At 38.2% G+C, this 19254-nt stretch overlaps 1 protein-coding gene across 1 annotated transcript in view; it reads right to left on the bottom strand.

The window, feature by feature from the left end:
• The window catches only part of NBAS (NBAS subunit of NRZ tethering complex), a 331777-nt gene extending 316297 nt beyond the window's left edge, over window positions 1-15480 (bottom strand). Inside the window, exons 1-6 of the mRNA XM_070574395.1 lie at window positions 15314-15480; window positions 12915-12969; window positions 11341-11377; window positions 8701-8778; window positions 8302-8349; window positions 3728-3771 (exon numbers count right to left, since the gene is read on the bottom strand). Of these exons, the coding sequence (XP_070430496.1) occupies window positions 3728-3771; window positions 8302-8349; window positions 8701-8778; window positions 11341-11377; window positions 12915-12969; window positions 15314-15430 (379 nt within the window). The 5' untranslated portion in view covers window positions 15431-15480. The remainder of the gene's footprint in view (window positions 1-3727; window positions 3772-8301; window positions 8350-8700; window positions 8779-11340; window positions 11378-12914; window positions 12970-15313) is intronic.
• Window positions 15481-19254: the final 3774 nt, after the last annotated feature.

The raw sequence follows: 19254 nt of genomic DNA, 5'->3' as shown, positions 1-19254 counted from the left end.
TTAGCTCAGGGCTAATCTGCCTCAAAAAAAAAAAAAAAGAAAGAATGTATATTATTTTTGCAACGATAAAATTTTTTCTCTAAAGATAAAACAAAAAGGAGGCCAGCACCAGTGACCTAGTGGTTAAGTTCAACACGCTGCACTTCAGTGGCCCAGGTTCAGTTCCTGGGCGCAAAATACACCACTGTCAGTGGCCATTCTGTGATGGCAGGCTCACATACAATACAGAGGAAGATTGGCAGTAGATGTTAGCTTAGAGCAAATCTTCCTCAGCAAAAAAAATGATAATAATAATAATAAAAATACAAATACAAAAAGGGAGAAATAGTTCTCATATAATCTGAGGCTCCTGAATCACACTTCGAGAATGAAATGTCATTTCATATCTAAGTGCTTCAAATAGTCTATGCTTCCTAACCTTTTTCATGTCAAGACACACATGGAAAATCATGTTTGTATGCACCTAACAGTAAATTGATGAAGTTGCTGGAAAGCAGAGGCAACCTGTCTGAGCTCGGATTATCACAGGGCCCACCAGGCCACTGAAGGGCTGATGGGATCTCAGCACGGCTACCACAGGCAAGCTGCTACTTAGCATTAGGAAGCTCTGGTTTATAGTATCTCAAAATCAGAAATAAGAGAAAAATCTGTTGATTAACATAGTATAGCTCTAAAAAGTCTAATTCCAGGTGCTATTTTTAGGTCACTATTCAAGATAGAAAAAACAAGACCGCATTACTATTTACGGCCTGGCAAAAAAGAGCCAAAACAAGCTGCAAGCCACATTTAAAACATTCTCGAATGGCATATATTTTATAAAACAATAATTGAAAAATATCAGAGTGGAACCAAATAGCTCCTATTTCAATTTGCAGACTCTGCAATATGTAGTTTCAAAAATGCATTAACAACAATCTGGCTCCTTTTCTCCAAGCATCCACATGAAATATCATTTGGCATATGAGACTTATGCCCATAAAGATGAGTCAGATAATAAGCAAATGATCATTACCTCACATTATATGAAATGGAAAGAAGCCATTAATGCAGCATTAAGGTCATAAATTCACACATTCAGAAGCCAACAAAATAACACATTAGGTCTCAAAGCACTATTATCTCATCTATGCTGCTACATTAACTATACGCACTAAAAATGCAAACAAATATTATAATTTGTGTGAAATACAGAAGGGGTAAGTGTTCCATTTTCATGTCAACTTGTAGACTTCTCAGGTTACTTAATGCCTCAGAGCAGGTGTCCAATGTCAAAGCTAAATAGGACCCTATATGTCTGAATCGCTCCAACATTCTGAGCACACTTCAGACTTCCCAAGCCCTCACCCAAAGGGCAACACTGGGAAAGAGGCAGTTGAATATCCCCAAATTATTCTTCTGGGAACTTCTTGATCGTTTTACATTATTTAAGCCAGGTCTGGTCTACTTTAATAAGCACTGATGAGGAAACTATAGGAAGTAAATTCAGAAAATGCTAGAGCCCCAAGCTTCAGAAATTCACAAACTCTACTACTCCCTTCTATTATTCTTAGAAGGACACTAAGCAAACAGGGCTTCTTATCCAAGTTTATTGTTCCATTGACCATATGCATACACATTTGTGTATATTACAATAAAAAAACATGAATATCATGACAATTATCCATAAATTTACATGTATGTATGATATATATAATATACATAATAGATATATATACACACATCATTTATAAAACTAACTTACAAGAAATAGGCAAATATATTTTGTTCACAGATTCATTCATAAAAATAATTTTAATAGTTCCCAAGTGCCATTACCCACTCAACAGGGTCAAAAATTGTGACCTACTATGTGTCAGACACCATGCTAGCCACTAGGGACAAAAAAAAAAGTTGAGTAAGACAGGAGCCCTGTCTTCAAAAAGTTCACAGTTAAGTGGGAATCAGACAAGCAAACCAACAATTAAAAAGGAAGTAGATTAGGCCAAGTGTGGTGATACAGGGACAAACAAGTCCCAAGGAGACATTAAGATATACAAACGATGGGGAGAGGACAGAGAGGAAGGGTTTCCCAAAAGAGCTAATGCTTGAAGTCAAATATGCAGGACTAATTAATTAAACAGAAAGGCGGGAGCTTTCAGGCAAAAGGAGTATCTGTACCAAGGCATGAAAAGCACGCTGGGGGTGGAAAAGTGAAGCTGCTTTGTACTAGACAGGCTGTAAGGCAGAGGGCTACTACAGGACAGACAGGCAGACTGTGAAAGGCTTATGTCCTGAATTAGAGAATATGAACTGTACTCCAAGGTCCACGGCAAACAATGGAAAGATTTATAGGCAGCATAACAGTACTAGTAGTAGAAGCACTAATACCAATAGCTTAATGTTGCCTAAATACTTCGTAGGTGTCAGACATTATGCTAAGAGCTTTACATATATTAGCTCATATAATTGTTTCCCACCCCAGCCTATAAAATTATGCCCATAATGATTCTGACATACTAATAAAATCACTATCACCATTCACATGGGAACTCAAAACATTTTTAAAATATTTGATCCTTAATCTTCTGAACACATCTAGATAGCTGAGAATGAGAAAAATGATAAGGAAACTGGCCTTAGGCCCCTAATGGTGCATTTGACAAGGAGCTGAAGACCAGTGTTTCCACGGGGGAGTTGGCAGAATCCTCTGCATTACCACCATTTTGTAGACTTCAAAACCATCGATGCCTCCCTTCTCCTTGCTCTCTTTCACTGTCAATGATTTATTTTATCCTACTGCTGCTTTAAGATAAAACACATATACCATGTTCTTCCAATTAAAAGAGGAAATGCATGTGAAGCACTAAATACAGTGCCTGGCACACAGTAAGGACGCTATAAATGTTTGTCAGCATCACAATGACCATGATTATCATCATTACGATTCCTACAACTACTACACTATTAAACTAACACAAAGTCAGACAGATGGAACTGCAGGTCCTCTAAACAAAACATAACAATTGATGTATCTACCTAATAGCGCCCTCTTATTTTCCCCCTGTAAGGTTCCCCTGACTTTTCAAATACTGCTCCTGCAGATCACTCACTCATCTTCTCCTAACCTCTACTCATTCTTAACGTTGCTTTTCAAAAGCCACTTTTTCTCAACAATCTCATCTCACACCCCTGGTTAAACTCTCACCGTGCTTTGCATTTTTCCTTCATGGGATATGTCAAAGTTTATATCTATATATTTGAGTGTCTACATGCCTCATGAGATAACGGACCATGCCTTTTTGCTCACAATCATACTCCTGGTATCCACTAAAATGGTTCACATAGATAAATGATAGTCAGTAAATGTTTGCTGAATATAAAAAACAATGATCAAATCCCAGACTTTTTTTACCAGTCTGTATCTGACCAACTCTTGACTTATACCTAAATATTTTTTCCCACATCGAATTCAAAATAAAAGACTATAGACACTTGCAAATACTTTATCCCCAAACTGGCTTAGACTTCTTAAAACAGTTTCAATTTCAAATATCTCCAAAATGCACATCTCAAAGCAAAACATTTAAGGCAATAAGAGAAATCAATTTAAGATGTTTTAAAATTATTTTAATAAAGTTATAATAATACTTATTAATAAATATTTAATATCTATTCTGACTTTTAAGAAATATTGTTAACAGTTGCAGATTTGAAATTTTCATTTTTTAAATATTTTGGAAACTCTTACCTTGACATTTCCCAATAATAGATGTAAACTCATCTTTTGCAGACCTGCAAAATGTGTAAAATTAATTAAGACAACAGCTTTACTATAACAACACTACTGTGTAGTACCATAAAACACCACAAACACTAGAGACTGGACAACTTTTCTACACAACACTAAATCATTCCTTCTCTCACAAAGATGGTTTTGTGCCTCAAATAAGAAGCTTTCACTGGTGACAATGTTTCCTTCCAATCTTCCTATATCACCAGAAATGGAGCTAAACTAGGAATATAGCGATACAAGCATAAGTGAGTTTAAACATGCTCTTTTAATACAACAGAGATGCCTGGGCCCCATCCCCAAAGGTTCTGATTCAATAAATCTGGGATGGGGCCCAAGCAAAAATATTTTTTAAAGCTCCACAGATTAATCCTGGTTAACAATCACTGGTCTATTCCATATCACAAAGTTTAATCACTTAGGTAAAAGTCTTGTTTTAATAAATCAAATAGCTTTAATAGGTAACCATATCCATATCAGTGACCTATTTAAAATCTGTGATCTTAAAATACATACCAGCACAGTATAATTATTTTATATTCAAAAATGAAAATAAGTAAACCTTCTAAAAAATAATTTAGTAACAATTATCCAATGCTTTAATGTCCACACATTTGATCCAGCAATTCAATTTCTACAAAGTTATCCCTGGGAAATCATTACAGATATACGCAGATATCAAGGAAATTAATGCAGCCTAATTTATGAAAGAGAAAAATACACCCAGTATAAGGAGGTTATTAGATTTTGCTATATGCACTCAATGAAATATGGAATTACTATCTGTGGCATGGAAAGATGTTCACAATATATTAATTTCCAAAACTTATGAAGAAAAAAGGTATTAAATAGAATGTACAGTATCATCCTTCTACATATATATAAATATATTACACACACACACAGAGCAAAGTTTCAAAGAACACATATCAAAATGTTAATAATACACAACTCTGGATAGTGGAATTACAGGTAGTTTGTAGTTCTTCTTTCTGAAATACTTAACTGTATTTTATAATATTTGTAAAATGACTAAGCATTACTTTTACAACAAATTTTAAAGACTTCAATATTTCTAGCCATTTATTAAAATATTATGACAAAAGCCAATTATAAATATAAAAATAAATTTCCTCAAGAAATTGGACTGTTCAGCCTCCAAGCAGAATAGAGCAGAAAAAAGATGGGCTTTGAAGTAAAGCTGACCTGATTTCAGCTCTATGCATGCAACCTGGACAAAATATTCAACGTGAGTTCCATTTTCCTTTCAATAAAATAGGATGGGTAATAGCAATTTCATAGCTTAGGGAAAGGATTAAATGAGACATTATGTAGAAATTAGCAAGAACTAGACCTAAGTAAACGTTCATTACTTTCATCCTTAATATAATCACAAATAACAGCTGCTCTTTTTGCTGGGGGAGGGGAGGGAGGGAGATATAAATTTGGTTTTGTCAAAACTTTATAGAATTTATTCACTTAAGATAATTAAGCAAATTTGGAAAGGTGCCTTTTGTATAAGAGTCCCTTATTTTAATGCTTTTTGTTGTATTCTGTGATGGTTTCTCATTAGTTCCCATATTTATAACAGCCCATAATCATAAGAAATTATTACTTTATTATTTAGGAAAAAAGGAAACATATTCACCACTTATAATCCCTAACTACTGCCAAATTGCAAATTAAAGTAGGAATTCACAAGTCATTTTTTTATCCATGCAAGCCCCACACACCAGCAGGGTAAGTACACCATATTAGAGCAAATGACCAGAGGCCTTTGCCACTCATTACAAAATAAGGTTGGAGAACAGCAGCCCTAGCACTGTCTCGCAAAAGGCAGAGCTGTCTCTTAAAACTCAAGTGTGTCTCAGCTTTTCCTTTCTTTTCCTCAAAAACCATTTCCTATCTTTTTTTTTTTTCCATTTCCTATTTATAACTGCTTCCTAATATCGACTAATGGCCCCAGACACTAGCATTATCTTTCATTTTCTAATCCAATCAACAAATATTTACTGAATTCTGGATGCTTACTACTGTTACTACTGGAGCCAATCCTGCATTGTATACGTTCTTCACTGTAGTAGAAAAGACACATATGGAATAGTGAGAAAAAATGTTTTAAAAATTCAGGCACAGCCACTATTCATAGGGTTTGCTTTGGGGATCTACCTTGCCATTTTTCTTTCATGACCGTTCCACATCTTTGCTCAAAGACACTTCATTTCAGGTTAATGCAAACTAACTCTGTGTGTCTATATTCATTCAACGAAAGCAAATGAGTACCAACTTGAGCAAGTCAGTGGGCTATACCCTGTAATGCCCTCCCAGCACCCGCTTCCCCATCCCACTTGCAAACACCCCACTTATTCATCAAACATAAACTAAGCACCTATGAAGTTCAAGGAAATACAGACTGCTAGGAAAAAAGGACAGCCCCTGCCTCCAAGGAACACAATATATTTGGAGCTGCAGACTCTAAAAGCCATTCACATGGCGTTTTAGGTAAACGGTATACTCTGGAATTGTGCAAAGCAGTGGCCCTAAATATACTGGGGAAACCCACATACAAGCACATATGGCTAAACAACATGATCAAAAGGTAGTACAGATTCGTAGTTAAGAGCACGAACACTGAAGCTCGGAAGGCTGATTTCACATCCTTGGGCTAGTTATTTAACCATATTGTGACAGATTCCTCATTTCTAAAATGAAGAAAAATAGCAAAACCTACCTCACAAGGATTAAATGAGTTAACATATGTAAAGCATTTAAAATAGTACCCAAAACTGTTCGCATCACCTTCTTACCATTAAGGATAATAATGCGCTGATTAATACAAGAACATAAAGGATTGGCACCTAAGCAATGAGGGGAGGGGGCATCCATAGGGAGGTTGTTCCTGAAAGGCTTCATGGTGGAACTGACTCTTCACCACATAAGAGTCTTTAGTTATACTAATATTATAAAGCCTTTGCAAATTACAGACCAGATAAATAAGATCTTGATGAGTATCACTTCTGTTGCCCAGAAATCTCCCCTCACCACTTAATCTCAAATGCATGAATGCATTCCTAAAGAGCTGGATGTAAGTTTCACAAATAGTATTTTACACTCTAACAATCCAATAGCAAATCTTTTTATACAAGCAAATAATTTTTCTTTTTATTCTTCTCATCAAAATTTTTATTAACAAGTACCAGAAACCCTCGGTCAAACCCTCCGCCACAGACCTAAATATCAATCCCATGCCCACATGCACATTCTGATCCTAATACCTAAAATCATCCCATTCATGTTCTCATTTCATGGGAAAAAGATGGAAACTTTGACTATTGACTACTGTTTATGAAGAAGTCATATTGTGAGCACATTTCTCAAAAAGATACATTTTACATTACTGCAACAAATAGAATAGGAAGTGCTAGCCCACTCCTATGAACAATTCAAGCTCAAATATTGTGCCAACCTGACACTTACTGATGGTGCTAAAAATGAGGGACCTGCCTATGAAAGCCTGAAAGCCATGCCAAATTAAGTAATGTAGTTCTGAAAGGCTGGCATTATTGCCAATTAATTCTACCCTGATGGTTTCAAGAGGGATCACGAAGCCTCCCCCTCTGAAGTCAATACCCCAATGGGGGCAAACCCTCTGTCGACTCCCCAGAAAGTTGAAGGGTCCAGCTCTGTTTGGATAAACAGAAAAAGAAAGAAATTTCACAAACAGAAAGCTAAAACCAGCGTGATAACAACTAAAAGCTTATTAATACTATTTTTAGTCAAGAATAATGAAGCAGCAGAAAAACCTTTTGACTGGCATCTGGACATCTCAACGTTTCTGCATTATTGCTTATTTTTTGAGAACCAAGAGTTAGGCCTTGGCCAGAGAAAGGAGTAGCCCCCAATTTTAGAGGTGCAACACATTTTAGTCTGCTGTTGCTAATTTCCCAAAAATTGAACTAGTTTTCCTGAGTTAGCTGCTATTGTTGCTATTTCTTTCACAACTGACGTATAACTTAAAAATAAACTACATGGAACTACATGGAAAGCTGAGAGAAATCTTCTAGACATGTATGTGTACCACTGAATGTCTCAAGAGGAGAGAGAATATCACTGGTCTCAAGTAACAGGCAACCTTGGTCTTTTGCAGACTCACATTCCATCTACAGCTGTATATCAACAGAGCAAAGCAGCCCCTGCTTTTTTTACATCTTCCTGAGCACGTGCTTAGTTGACTCAGCAGCAACTAGTCAAACAAAAGTGATTTCCAGAGTTCTGGAAGATACGCCTTGTCTTCTGAGAAAGTAAAATTTGTCAGGACAAAGCAGAGTGATCTGAGGAAGTAGAACATGCTACTCTGATAAAGTATCCTTCACCCTTTAATTGGCATAAATTGGTGTTTGACACCTCACAAAATTATGTGAGTTAATAGAAAAATCCCTATAAATATATCCCCTTTAAAAATCTTAATTCCCACAAATCAAGTAAAATTTTTCTCAAGGGAAATTCTGAATATGAATAATATTAACAATTACCTGATCTCCACACACTGATCTTGAACAGCAGCCAAAAGTTTTCCGTTGCTTTCATTAGGGAGAAAGAGATAAAAAAATTCTATATGAATATTTGTAGCAATCTTCAACACAGATGGAATTATTTTAAGAAGTTAAAATCATTTTAAAAATTTTTTCACATCTTTAGTTATCCTACTTTTGACCTTACAATTTCATGAGTATAAAGGTACAAAAGCATACAAAATGATTCAATACAGGTGAATTAACATGTTTAAACAACACTAATCACATGTGACAAAGGGAATTTATATACAATAAAAACCAAGACTGCAAGCTTCAGGACCCCAAAATTAACATCCATAATAAAATTAAGTGCTAATCCAGGTAGAGAAACATTATCTGAATTTTATACATCCTTACCTTGCAAGTACCAAATGCCAGTTTATCTGTTTATTAACCAAGCGAACCAGTCCGTCAGGGAGCAAAAAAGGTGCAGGGCTGAAACCACAACACATCAGCCAACTTAGAATCTAATCAGGAAAGCCACATATACATAGGTTAATATTATCACCAGCACATAGATCTATAGTGAGAGATATGGACTTTTGTTTCCACTGGAATATAAAATTTGAATATTGGCAAACACAAAACCAAAAGTTACCAACTGGATACCTGAAATTTGACCACATACACTTTTCTATTTCCAGAAAAACATGTTGCTATGTTCAAAGGTATAAATTTTATGACCTTTCTAAGGAAAAGACATCGAGGGTGCCAGTAACATAGCAGAGTGAGCTTACAAGAAACCCTTCCTGCTTGCACACCTAGAAATTCTGGCTCACCTCGAACAAAAACAAATCCTAGGTATAGCTAAACTCACAAGAAAGAAAGAACTCTCCAAGTACTAGAAATGAAGAGAGAACTGAAAGTTAGAATTGGGCACACAACAAAGGGAGGGACAACAACTCAAAACAGGAGTTAACACCTGAGACAGGAAATGAGCTGTGGGCCACAGAAAGGACAGGAGGTGGCAGTGAGACTCCTGCAACGGCCAGGACCCTCAAACGACTGTGCTATCAAGGAAAGGAGAAGTGCATGAACCCCACCATGGGCCCAGGGAGACTGTGAGGAGCCTCATCTCCGTCTGGAATTCTGGTCTGTGGGGGACGGGAAGGAAATCCCCTATGAAAAATCAAAACGCTAAGCCTTTAATATGTGTAAGATTGGACTGCAATTTCACTTTACTCATGCAATGCAAGCATTCCCAAGCATAAGCTCACAGTAACATCATCCACAAAGGACATGAGGAAATGATCTCCTATAAGCGAATCAGCAGACAAAACAAATTAGAGGAGTAACGCACAAAGAAATCAAGAAAACAGATGAAAAAGAAGGATAAAGAAAAGAATTAGATAAAAATATATGAAAAAGAAAAAATACATTATGAAAATTAGAAAACAGAAAACAGGATAAAAAATATTTGTAATATACATTTAGTATATTATGTTCATTTTTTAAAATACAAAATATTTAATACCATGAGATAGTTACAGAAATAATATAATAAAGATATGAAACAGGCACATGAATGATACCATCAACATGGGGATGATAATTTCCTCTGGAGGGGGAGGGGCAGGAAAAGGATAGTGGGAGGGGAAGCCTACGGTGGGATGGGGGACCCTGAGCTGTATAAAAACAGAGAGGGCTACCTGAAGCAAATATGGCAGAAGAGCAACAACTTTAATTCAGCTATAGATATAAGTCATAACAGGTTTATTGTACTATTGTCTACAATTCTCAGTCTATTTATATTTCCTAATTAAAAGAAAACAACTTTAAAAGAAAAGTCCAATTGAAACAAATATTGACCCCAAAACCTTTAGGCTTAATTACCATAAACTCAAGAGCCAAAATTTAACTACAATCTTTTTGAAAATAACATATCATGGGGAAGACAGAGAATCACCTCATCGTGCGTTCACAGGCTGTACACCAATCAATGGGGTCAACTCAAGGAAAGGGACTTCTCAGGAGAAAGGCAGCTCGTGATGCCTCATCTTAACGTGCTCACACACCAGACAAGGCTTGTCCCAGAAGGAGCTCTTGCTGAGTCCTCCTTCTCAATAAACAACAAAAGGCCTGACTGCCAAGCAGTAGCCTAAACAGCCATATTTGCTGCCCATCCTATCCCAGGGGGTTCAGAACTGCAAGCTGGGGCCCAGTGAGCTCAGGAAAACAGCCCTCCCTCTCAAACTCCTCTCCCTTCTCTCTCCTCTCTCTCCTCTCTCTCTCTACTCTATCACACCCCACACTCCCAAAATACAAGATAAAATTAAATCAGTAAATTTAATGGACACATACACACACACACACACACACAAACACACAGAGAAAAAGCAGAAAAACAGTGAAGCTAATCTTGGAGAAGAGCCAAAGGTCTCTTTTACAGAACAATATATATTATCTCTGGAATTTTCAGACTAGATGTCTTTAAGGAAAAAGCAATCTGTGGTAAATAATTCTATAAAACAATTCTTACACACATCTCTAAAAGCAGAATTATATCCTTTGTCAGAATAATCATTTCTTTGTTCCTTTTAAGGCTGAAAATTAGCAGCATGCCTAAAAACATACTTAACACTCAAAAGAATTAAAAAGTACCCAAGAACCGAAACCAAGAGAACCTTCCCTGATGTACAGCAACTGAACGTTGACCACAAGAGCTGACACAACAACAAGAACAAAAACGTTCTGAAAAAGATACACAAGCTACAGACCCATCGTGTGAGCATTCAAGATAAGGCCGAGGACACTCACCAGAGAAAGGAGAAGGCGTCATGAGATATTCTTAGTAATGACCAAAGGGACAAAAATTACCCTGAGACACCCTGTCAAGGTCTGTGCCAAATGCTTGAAATGCCTATTTTATAGACTGGGTTCACCAGTCAGCATCTATATCACAATCTGGCATTCAATTCAGAAAACTTAAATCATAAACAGGATAATAGTGTTTGTACTTGAAGTTCATACTGTTTCTCTGAAGAAGTGATGACTCACCTGTACCAGAAGTATTGGCATAAAAATAATAAATGATCTGTAACAAAAAGAAATAGCAAAGCCAAATATGAATCAACTACTCTTTAGGAATCATTTTCAAATTAGATTTATTGACAATAAATCTAAAATATACTGTAGACAGTCATTACAAAACAAACCATGGAGAATATAATTCAAAATAAGAGAAGAAATACAATCTAATATACACTACAACTCTTACCAGATCATATATTTGTTCATATTAAGTCCCAAGTTTGTGGTATTCAAAACTTTGAAGGATTTCCTAACAGTACAAAAAGTAAAAGTGGTGCTAAGTTTCACTTAAGTGGCTTTAATAAACCATAAAGAAGCCATAGTAATCACCCTTTAAAATCAAAGTATTTTGTATAAAAATTAAGATACCATTTTACATTATATGGCACAGATTTAAAAAATAATAATAATACCTAAAATGGGAAAGTTCATAGAAACAAAATCTCTAGCACACTATTGACAAATAACATTTCATATAATCTCACTTAAAACGTATACGTATGTGTGAACACGTGTACACAGTTAGGTATATATCAATGGAAAAAAGTCTGAAGGATAACAGATGATCTCTGGGTGGTAAAATGAGGAATAATTTATTCTAATTTGTGGTTATTTATATTGTCTAAATTTTCTAACAAATTTTATTACTTGGGTACATTTTCTAAATTTTCAAAATTTCAAAGCATTTGTGACAATGAAAATTGAATATACAAGGGCTTCCTATATCAGAATATAAAATTATTTTATCTTTATCAAAAGATAAAATTATACTTAATTTTAAATACTCAATTCCTTTGAAACCGAATCTTGTCTTTATAAGTAGTTCAAATTCACCAGTATAATAAAGATGGGCTTTGGAGCAGAAAGACATGCACTCACATTCCAAATGAATGCCTTTGGGTAAGTTTCCTCATCTATAAACATAAACTTGTAACAGTACCTACCTTGCCGATCTGGTAAAAGATGACATGAATTTATATACTTAAAGCCCTCACAACACCAGCTTAATGTGGCCAGTGCTCAATACTCTCTCAGATCCTGGAGCTCTATGTCAAATCCATCAGGAGTTAAATGAATGCCCAGTTAATCAAATTTGTAATTTGAGTAACTCTGACCAGATGTATCTGAAACATCACGTAAACCTCTTAAAATGTAGTGGCAGTCTTTTCATCTTCAATATCCACAGACTCTGAGACTCATACTGGGTTTGATTTTCTTCATTTCTTCTAGAACACATCCAAAATAGTTAAACTCAGGCCATACTTTACTTCTAAGCTGCATTAAAAATGTGTGTGTGTTTATATACATATACATACATATGTATGTGTATATTTCTGTATATATACACCCACATATGTATAGATACATATCATATCTATAATTAAAATATATACATATTTATCAGGCTGTAAATTAGAAGGTTAAAGAACACATTCTAAAATTCCTAAACGTTCTACAACAATACAGTTATGAATGAAACGGGAAAAAATTATCTGCTAACTATATCAGTATACGCAGAAAAATAAATAAGCTACACTTACCTCTAATTGCTTTTGTGATGAGAAAGGACGCACCATGTTTCCGGCTGCCTCTAGGCTACGATTGGAAACAAAAAACAAAAAAACTTTCATATGAGAATTTTCTAGTAATACTTATACAATACATAAAGTTATATTTCTTTGCTAAAACTCAGAGTATTGGGTACAAGTTACCAGTATTTAAAAACTACTTACAGATACAAACAAAACAAGCAGAAGCAGGACTGAGAACGGCGGGTGTAAAAGTGAGCATGGCACGGTCACAGGCACTTGTCAGGATGATGTTAGAGGGGAGGACAAAGACTGAAGCTGGAAACTGCTTCCAAATCAAAACACCACTCCAAAGACAAGAGAAGCCAAGGGCAAAGACCACACTGGCTGCCGGTTCAGCACAGCCTACTTGGGTGGGCTTAAAACAAGCTTTGCTTACAGGAAAAGTAATCACAGATTACTAAAGTCAGGTCTTGAGGTAAATTTATTGAATATTTGTTGTATATCCACAGAGAAAATGCTACTAACACACACACTGATATATAATTGCTACATTAAATAGTTCCTTAAGTACAGAGGAAACATTGTGTAGGCTAAACAATACTAGGCACTACAAATAATGAGTAAGATGTACTAATGCGCTGTTAAGAAAGGAACAATGCACACGCCGTAAGTGCAGACAGATAGGGCTTAAAAGCACAGGAAAGTTACTTCATTCAACAAACATAAATTGATTATACACTTCGTGTAAGACACAATTTGGTCCTGGGAAGGGATACAAAGATGAATCAGATGTAGCTGCCCCCCAAGAGCTTGTAGTTCAACACTTGAAATCAGTAGAACCAAACAAGAGCTATGAGATTTCAACATAAGTTGATGTTGTGAGATATATGTATAAATATATATATGGGTTTTTTTTGGAGAGGAAGATTGGCTGTGAGCTAACATCTGTCCCAATCTTCTTCTATTCTGTACGTTGGATGCTGCCACAGCATGGCTTGATGAGCAGTATGTAGCTCCACACTTGGGACCCAAGCCCACAAAACCGTGGCAGCGGAGCAGAGCGCACAAACTTAACCACTATGCCACTGGGCAGGCCCCAGGCCTTGTTTTTTCACAAATCAATTTATAATGTTAAGCATTCGGAAACATTATTGTAATTAACCAGTGAGTGCTAACCGGTGGAAACATATCCTTATCAACCAACAGCAGCAGCAACAGCTACCTAGCTGCATAACCTACAAAATATTCACATTGTTCAAGACAAACAGAAACTAACACTTGAAAAAAGATAATATATGCAGATCTCTGCCAGCCTACCAAATATATTATTCAAGACAAGCAGAAATTGCAGTGAGGAGGTTAAAGAAAAACTACTAACTTTCTAGGAGAATGAGTAGTTTCTCCAGTAAAGCAACACTCAGGAAAGATGCTGTAAAAAAGATTTCGTATGGGCAGGATTCCGTGATCTTTAATAAAAGTCCTTTTCGATCTTGCTGCATCCTCTGAGTCTAAAACAGCGACTGGCACATGTTAGGCCCTCAATAAATCTGTTGAATAAATGTGGATTCCTGGTTCCTACTCTTCACCTCGTGCCTAAGAGGCCCTCTCTACGGAACAACTGATAACCTCAAGGTCCACTTCAGGTTACAAACCCTTCTCTAACAGAGAACTCAACCCCGGTCAGTAGCTCCTTACTCTTCACACCCAAGGCGTTCTGCTCGCACCGCTATTATAGCGCATATTCCACCAGGTTATGAGAACTGTTCGCTGGCTCGTCTCCCCTCTAGACTACAAGCACCACGAAAGTTATTCGCCTCTGTATGCCCAGCGCCTGGCACAGAATCTGGGATACAGATGGACACACACAAACACTTATTAAATGCTTGTTGACTGAAATATACAAGAACTGGCGCAACTCAGCCCCAAGTAGGAGTAAACGTTAGATGCCGTACCCTGCGGCAGCCCCCCAGATGCTGAGACGCCTATAGGGACCTGGAAAATTCTCCCACCGCAGATGAGAATCAGCCCTGGCCAGCCCTGTCGGCCCACGGAAAGGGACCACCGAAGAGTCTAGAAATAAAAAAGACCTTCCCGTCCAACGCTGTGCCTCCCCTCCAAGTAAAGAGCGGTGAAACTGACAACCAAGGTGGGAAGGTACGTGTCCCAGAGCCCGGGGTTCCGACCCCCGAAAACCGAATTCGGAGCCCAGGAGGAATCTTGGGACCCTTCTCTTAGGGGACCCAGACCCGGGCGAGCCCGCGGTGCCGTTGCCAGGGTGACCGCAGAAGCTGCAGAGCCCTGCTCCCCCGCCCACCCGGCTCCACTCCCCTGCGTGGCTCCTGCTACGTGGCTCTGCCGGGGCAACGGCCGCGCCAAGCTGGCTGCAGCTCTGGAGGGGCCTGGTTCACCTGTACTTCTGTCTCCGGGGGCCACTCGGTGTTGACCAACAAGTCATAGAGAATCGTCTCCTCCTCGCCCTCCGCAGCGCCTGGAACCACAGCAGGCGCTGACTCGGAGGCCGCCATGTTGGCCCGGGACCGAGCGGCTGAGGCAGGGTCACTACGGCATCTCGCAAAGGACAAGCTTCCTTAGCCGCGGCCGCTTTTGTTTCGCAGGGAAGGAGGTAGAGTTGACTGGACTTGGGAAGGAAATGCTAAATTATGTATTCGTTGCCTAGAGCGCAGAAGGAGTACAAATAATGGTTTTTTAAACAAACGCTAAAAAGTTATCCAATGCAACAGATTAAGCCAATGAAAGGTATCAGAGGAATGATGCTATAGGAGCTCAGAAAAGGCGCAGAAGGCCAGAGGGTCTGAAGGGGCTTCCTGGAGAAAGTGGAGCTTGTCCTGGGTCTTTAACAACAGGTAGAATTTGAATCAAGTGGAGAAGGTTGGGTAGAGCATTTCAATTGGGGGCAAATGGAGTGAGCAAAGACAAAGACAAATATCTAGTTGAAAGAGCAGGCAGCTGAATAGAACCCAAGTTAAGAAAAGGTGTGGGGCAGTAAGGTTGAAATGATAGGTTGAGGACCTCAGTGGAGGGAGCTAAAATGTCAGCCTCGTTTGTTCATTCACTTGTCCATTCATTCATTGAGCAAGTGCCTTTATGTGGGAAGCCCTGTACTATAAGCAGAGCCTGTTGTAACCTGATTGAATGTACAGTGTACAAGGAATTAGCACTGTGTTACATTCAAAAGAAACACAAATACTGAAGATTTCTTGCAGGAATTATATTGCATAATATCTGTCAAGATGCATTAGGCAATTAATGCAATTAAAAGCCTCCACTGGGAAGCATCTGAGGGCTCCCATTTCTCTCAAAGTTCAATGACCTCAAAGCAAGCGCTCCATCACCTGCCTGCTCCCTCTTACTCACCTCCTGCTTCCCCCCACTACCTTCAGCTACAAGTGGCTTTGCCGTTTCTGAATACACCAGACACACATCCACTTCAGGGACTTTGCATGAGTTGTGCCCTCTGCGTGGAAGATTTTCTACCAGGTATTTGTCTGGGTCTCTCCCTCGTCATCAAATTTTTGCTCAGATGTCACCTTCTCTCTGAAGCTTAACCTGACTGCTCATTTTTAAATTTGCAACCACCTTGCCCAACTCCAGATCTCCCTTACCAGCTCTATTTTTTTCCCATTAGACTTTAGATCATCACCAAAAATGCTTTATAGTTTATATTTATTATATGAGTTTATTGTCTGTCCTCAGTCAGTAAAATGTAGGTTCTACCAGAACAGAGCGCTCTACTATATACATAGATGCTATATACATCCCTGTTACATCCCCAGAGTTTATACATGTGCCTGGCACAGAGCAGAGGACAAAATATATATTATTTGTTGAATAAACAAAAAATTTCCCAAAAATAGTTGTATACATTGTATCCCCAAAGTACTTCTCTTCATAGCAGCCATGTGTTTTTATCCAATCCTTAGTTGCAGATGCAGACATCTCCTCTCCCCATCCCACCAGAGCTGACAAGTTGCACAGCCCCAGGGTAGACATCTCACATCGCATGCTGTAGAATGTAGAGAGGTAGGAGCACCATTCACTTGGAATGCAATGTGAAGACTGGCCTCTGGAGTGGTATAGGGCCTCAGTACTGCCCCCTCCAATTTCTGCACACCAAGTTTCCTTGGCTCTTTACTCCCTTCCCTATCTCATCCTTTCTCTGATAGAAATTGGAATTGCTTTCTGCTTCATCCATTCTCCTCATCACCTCCACCTGATCAGCACAAGCACAGCCAGGAGGTGGCTGGCCAAGCTGGCAAAGGATGCTTTCTTCTCCCCTGGTATGTGAAGGGGACAACTGCAAATACATCACCAAGAATTGTTTCTACTTTTACCGTCATCACACTATGTTAATTTCTTTATCCATCCTCACCCTTACCCTATTTACCATAGTTTGTACAACAGAACAGGAAACATAAGTCCATGCCTGGCTGACCCTGGGGAGCTTATATTCTAAAGAAATAAAAAAGGAGTAGGCTACACAGCATTACTGGAAGAGTGACTGTACATTTAACTTGGAGCAATTCCTGGAAGGAAAATTCTACTCCAAGAGATGCAGATGGGCAGGTTATGAAGCCTTCTTCACCATTATTTAAAATCTGGAAGTGTTCCAGGAAAGCAAGAATGTGATGCGACCGATAAAAGGGAAGAAGGTGGGAAGAATATGTATGACATGAGAAGAACTCTAACTGTAGAATATCAGACACTGGGTTTGGAAGAGAAAAAGCAAAGCAGGGATCAGAGTTCAAGTCAAAGTTCAGCTGAGTCAAAAGAACAGGCTCATTTAAGACAGGTTGGGTGGCTTAAGCCAAATTGCTAATTGGTCTTATCTACAGTGACTATATAGTTAATTGTCCAAACTGAGACACTTTTGAGAATAAAAAGAGATGTTAATAATTATGCTAGGAATTATGAAATAGGACTGTCCTGGGCAAACTGAGGTGATGGTCACACTAATCTTAAACAGAAGAGTGACTGATTTAATGAAGAGACCTTGGGCATTTCATAAGGACAGCCAGACTCTTCGTCATCATTCTCTTCTCCTCTCCTCCTTCGTACTTACAATGACAGCTATCATTTTTGTCCGCCCAGGCCTTTTGCTTCCTTTGGAGAACTGTTCCAACTGCTATTCCTTCACCCAAGTTGTGTAATTCCTGTGGGTCTGCCAATCCCCAAACTCTGCTTCCTTGATCCAAGTCTTCCCACTCGAAGAGCTCCATTCCCCTGACTTCAAACATTGGGTTGAGAATGCTTCCCTGGGATTTCAGAGGAGGTTTTCCATGGAAGCAAAGAAAAAAGTCACATTTCTTTTTTGGATCATAGATTTTGAAAAATACAAATTGGGGCTTGTCAGCAAGCATCTTATTCGCTTTATAGGAAAAGCCTGTCTGCAATGGTAAGAAAATGAAACCACACATTGAGAAAAACACAGGAGAGACAGAGACTTCATTTGACATTAGCATGCCCAAAGCCAGTGATGTCTGTGTGCTTCTACCTGCATAGTTAAGTGAACCAGTGTGTTCCCCTTAAGCTAATTTGAGTTGTGTTTCAATACATTGAAACCACACTTCACTTGACATTTCTACAAGTGAATTTTGCAGATTTAGAACCTGTAGTATATGGATCTCTGCAGTGTTGCTTCGGAGTTGTTATTAGTTAATAATACATTGATAGTATTATTACACTAATACATTGACAGTATTCATGACTTACTAAGCTCTTTTCATCCTTAGCCACTGCTGAGATGGACAGAGAGAAACTCAGGAGAGAGACTCAGATCTCCATTTCACAGATAAGAAAACTGAAACTTAGAGAAATCCAAGATCACAACAGAGCCAAAATTCAAACACAGTTCTTCAGGTCTTGATCCTGTGCTCCTTTCTTCACACCACAGCACGTCCCAGGGAATATGGATGGAGCACTTAGATGGTTGAAAGTGGAAATGAACTATTTTCGATGACCGGAAGTACCAACATCTAGAATGGGAGTATTATCAACCTCTTCTATTGGAGGAAAATTAAGTATAGCTAAGAGTTTGGTTGCCATGTACTATAATGGTCATCTAACTGACTTCTTAATTTAGCTGAATGTCCAGGTCTGGCTTGAAGAGATTTTAAGTCGTGAGTAAGCCATTCTAAGAGAAAAATTATGTTTTCCAAATAACTAACACAAACGGTAACTCTGTGAACTGCTTAAGGAAATAAGACTGAAATAAAAATTGAGACAATTCCAAAATAGGCTTCATAATAATAATAATAGCTACATTTTGTGTGTCTACTCCGCTCCAGCACTGTACAGATACTTTGTTATACCTTATCTCTGCTCCTCTCTA

Source organism: Equus przewalskii, chromosome 14 (genome assembly GCF_037783145.1).
Source record: "Equus przewalskii isolate Varuska chromosome 14, EquPr2, whole genome shotgun sequence".
NCBI classification, from domain to species: Eukaryota; Metazoa; Chordata; class Mammalia; order Perissodactyla; family Equidae; genus Equus; species Equus przewalskii.
Note: the sequence above shows the minus strand (reverse complement) of the source record. Positions and strands in the feature narration are given on the sequence as shown.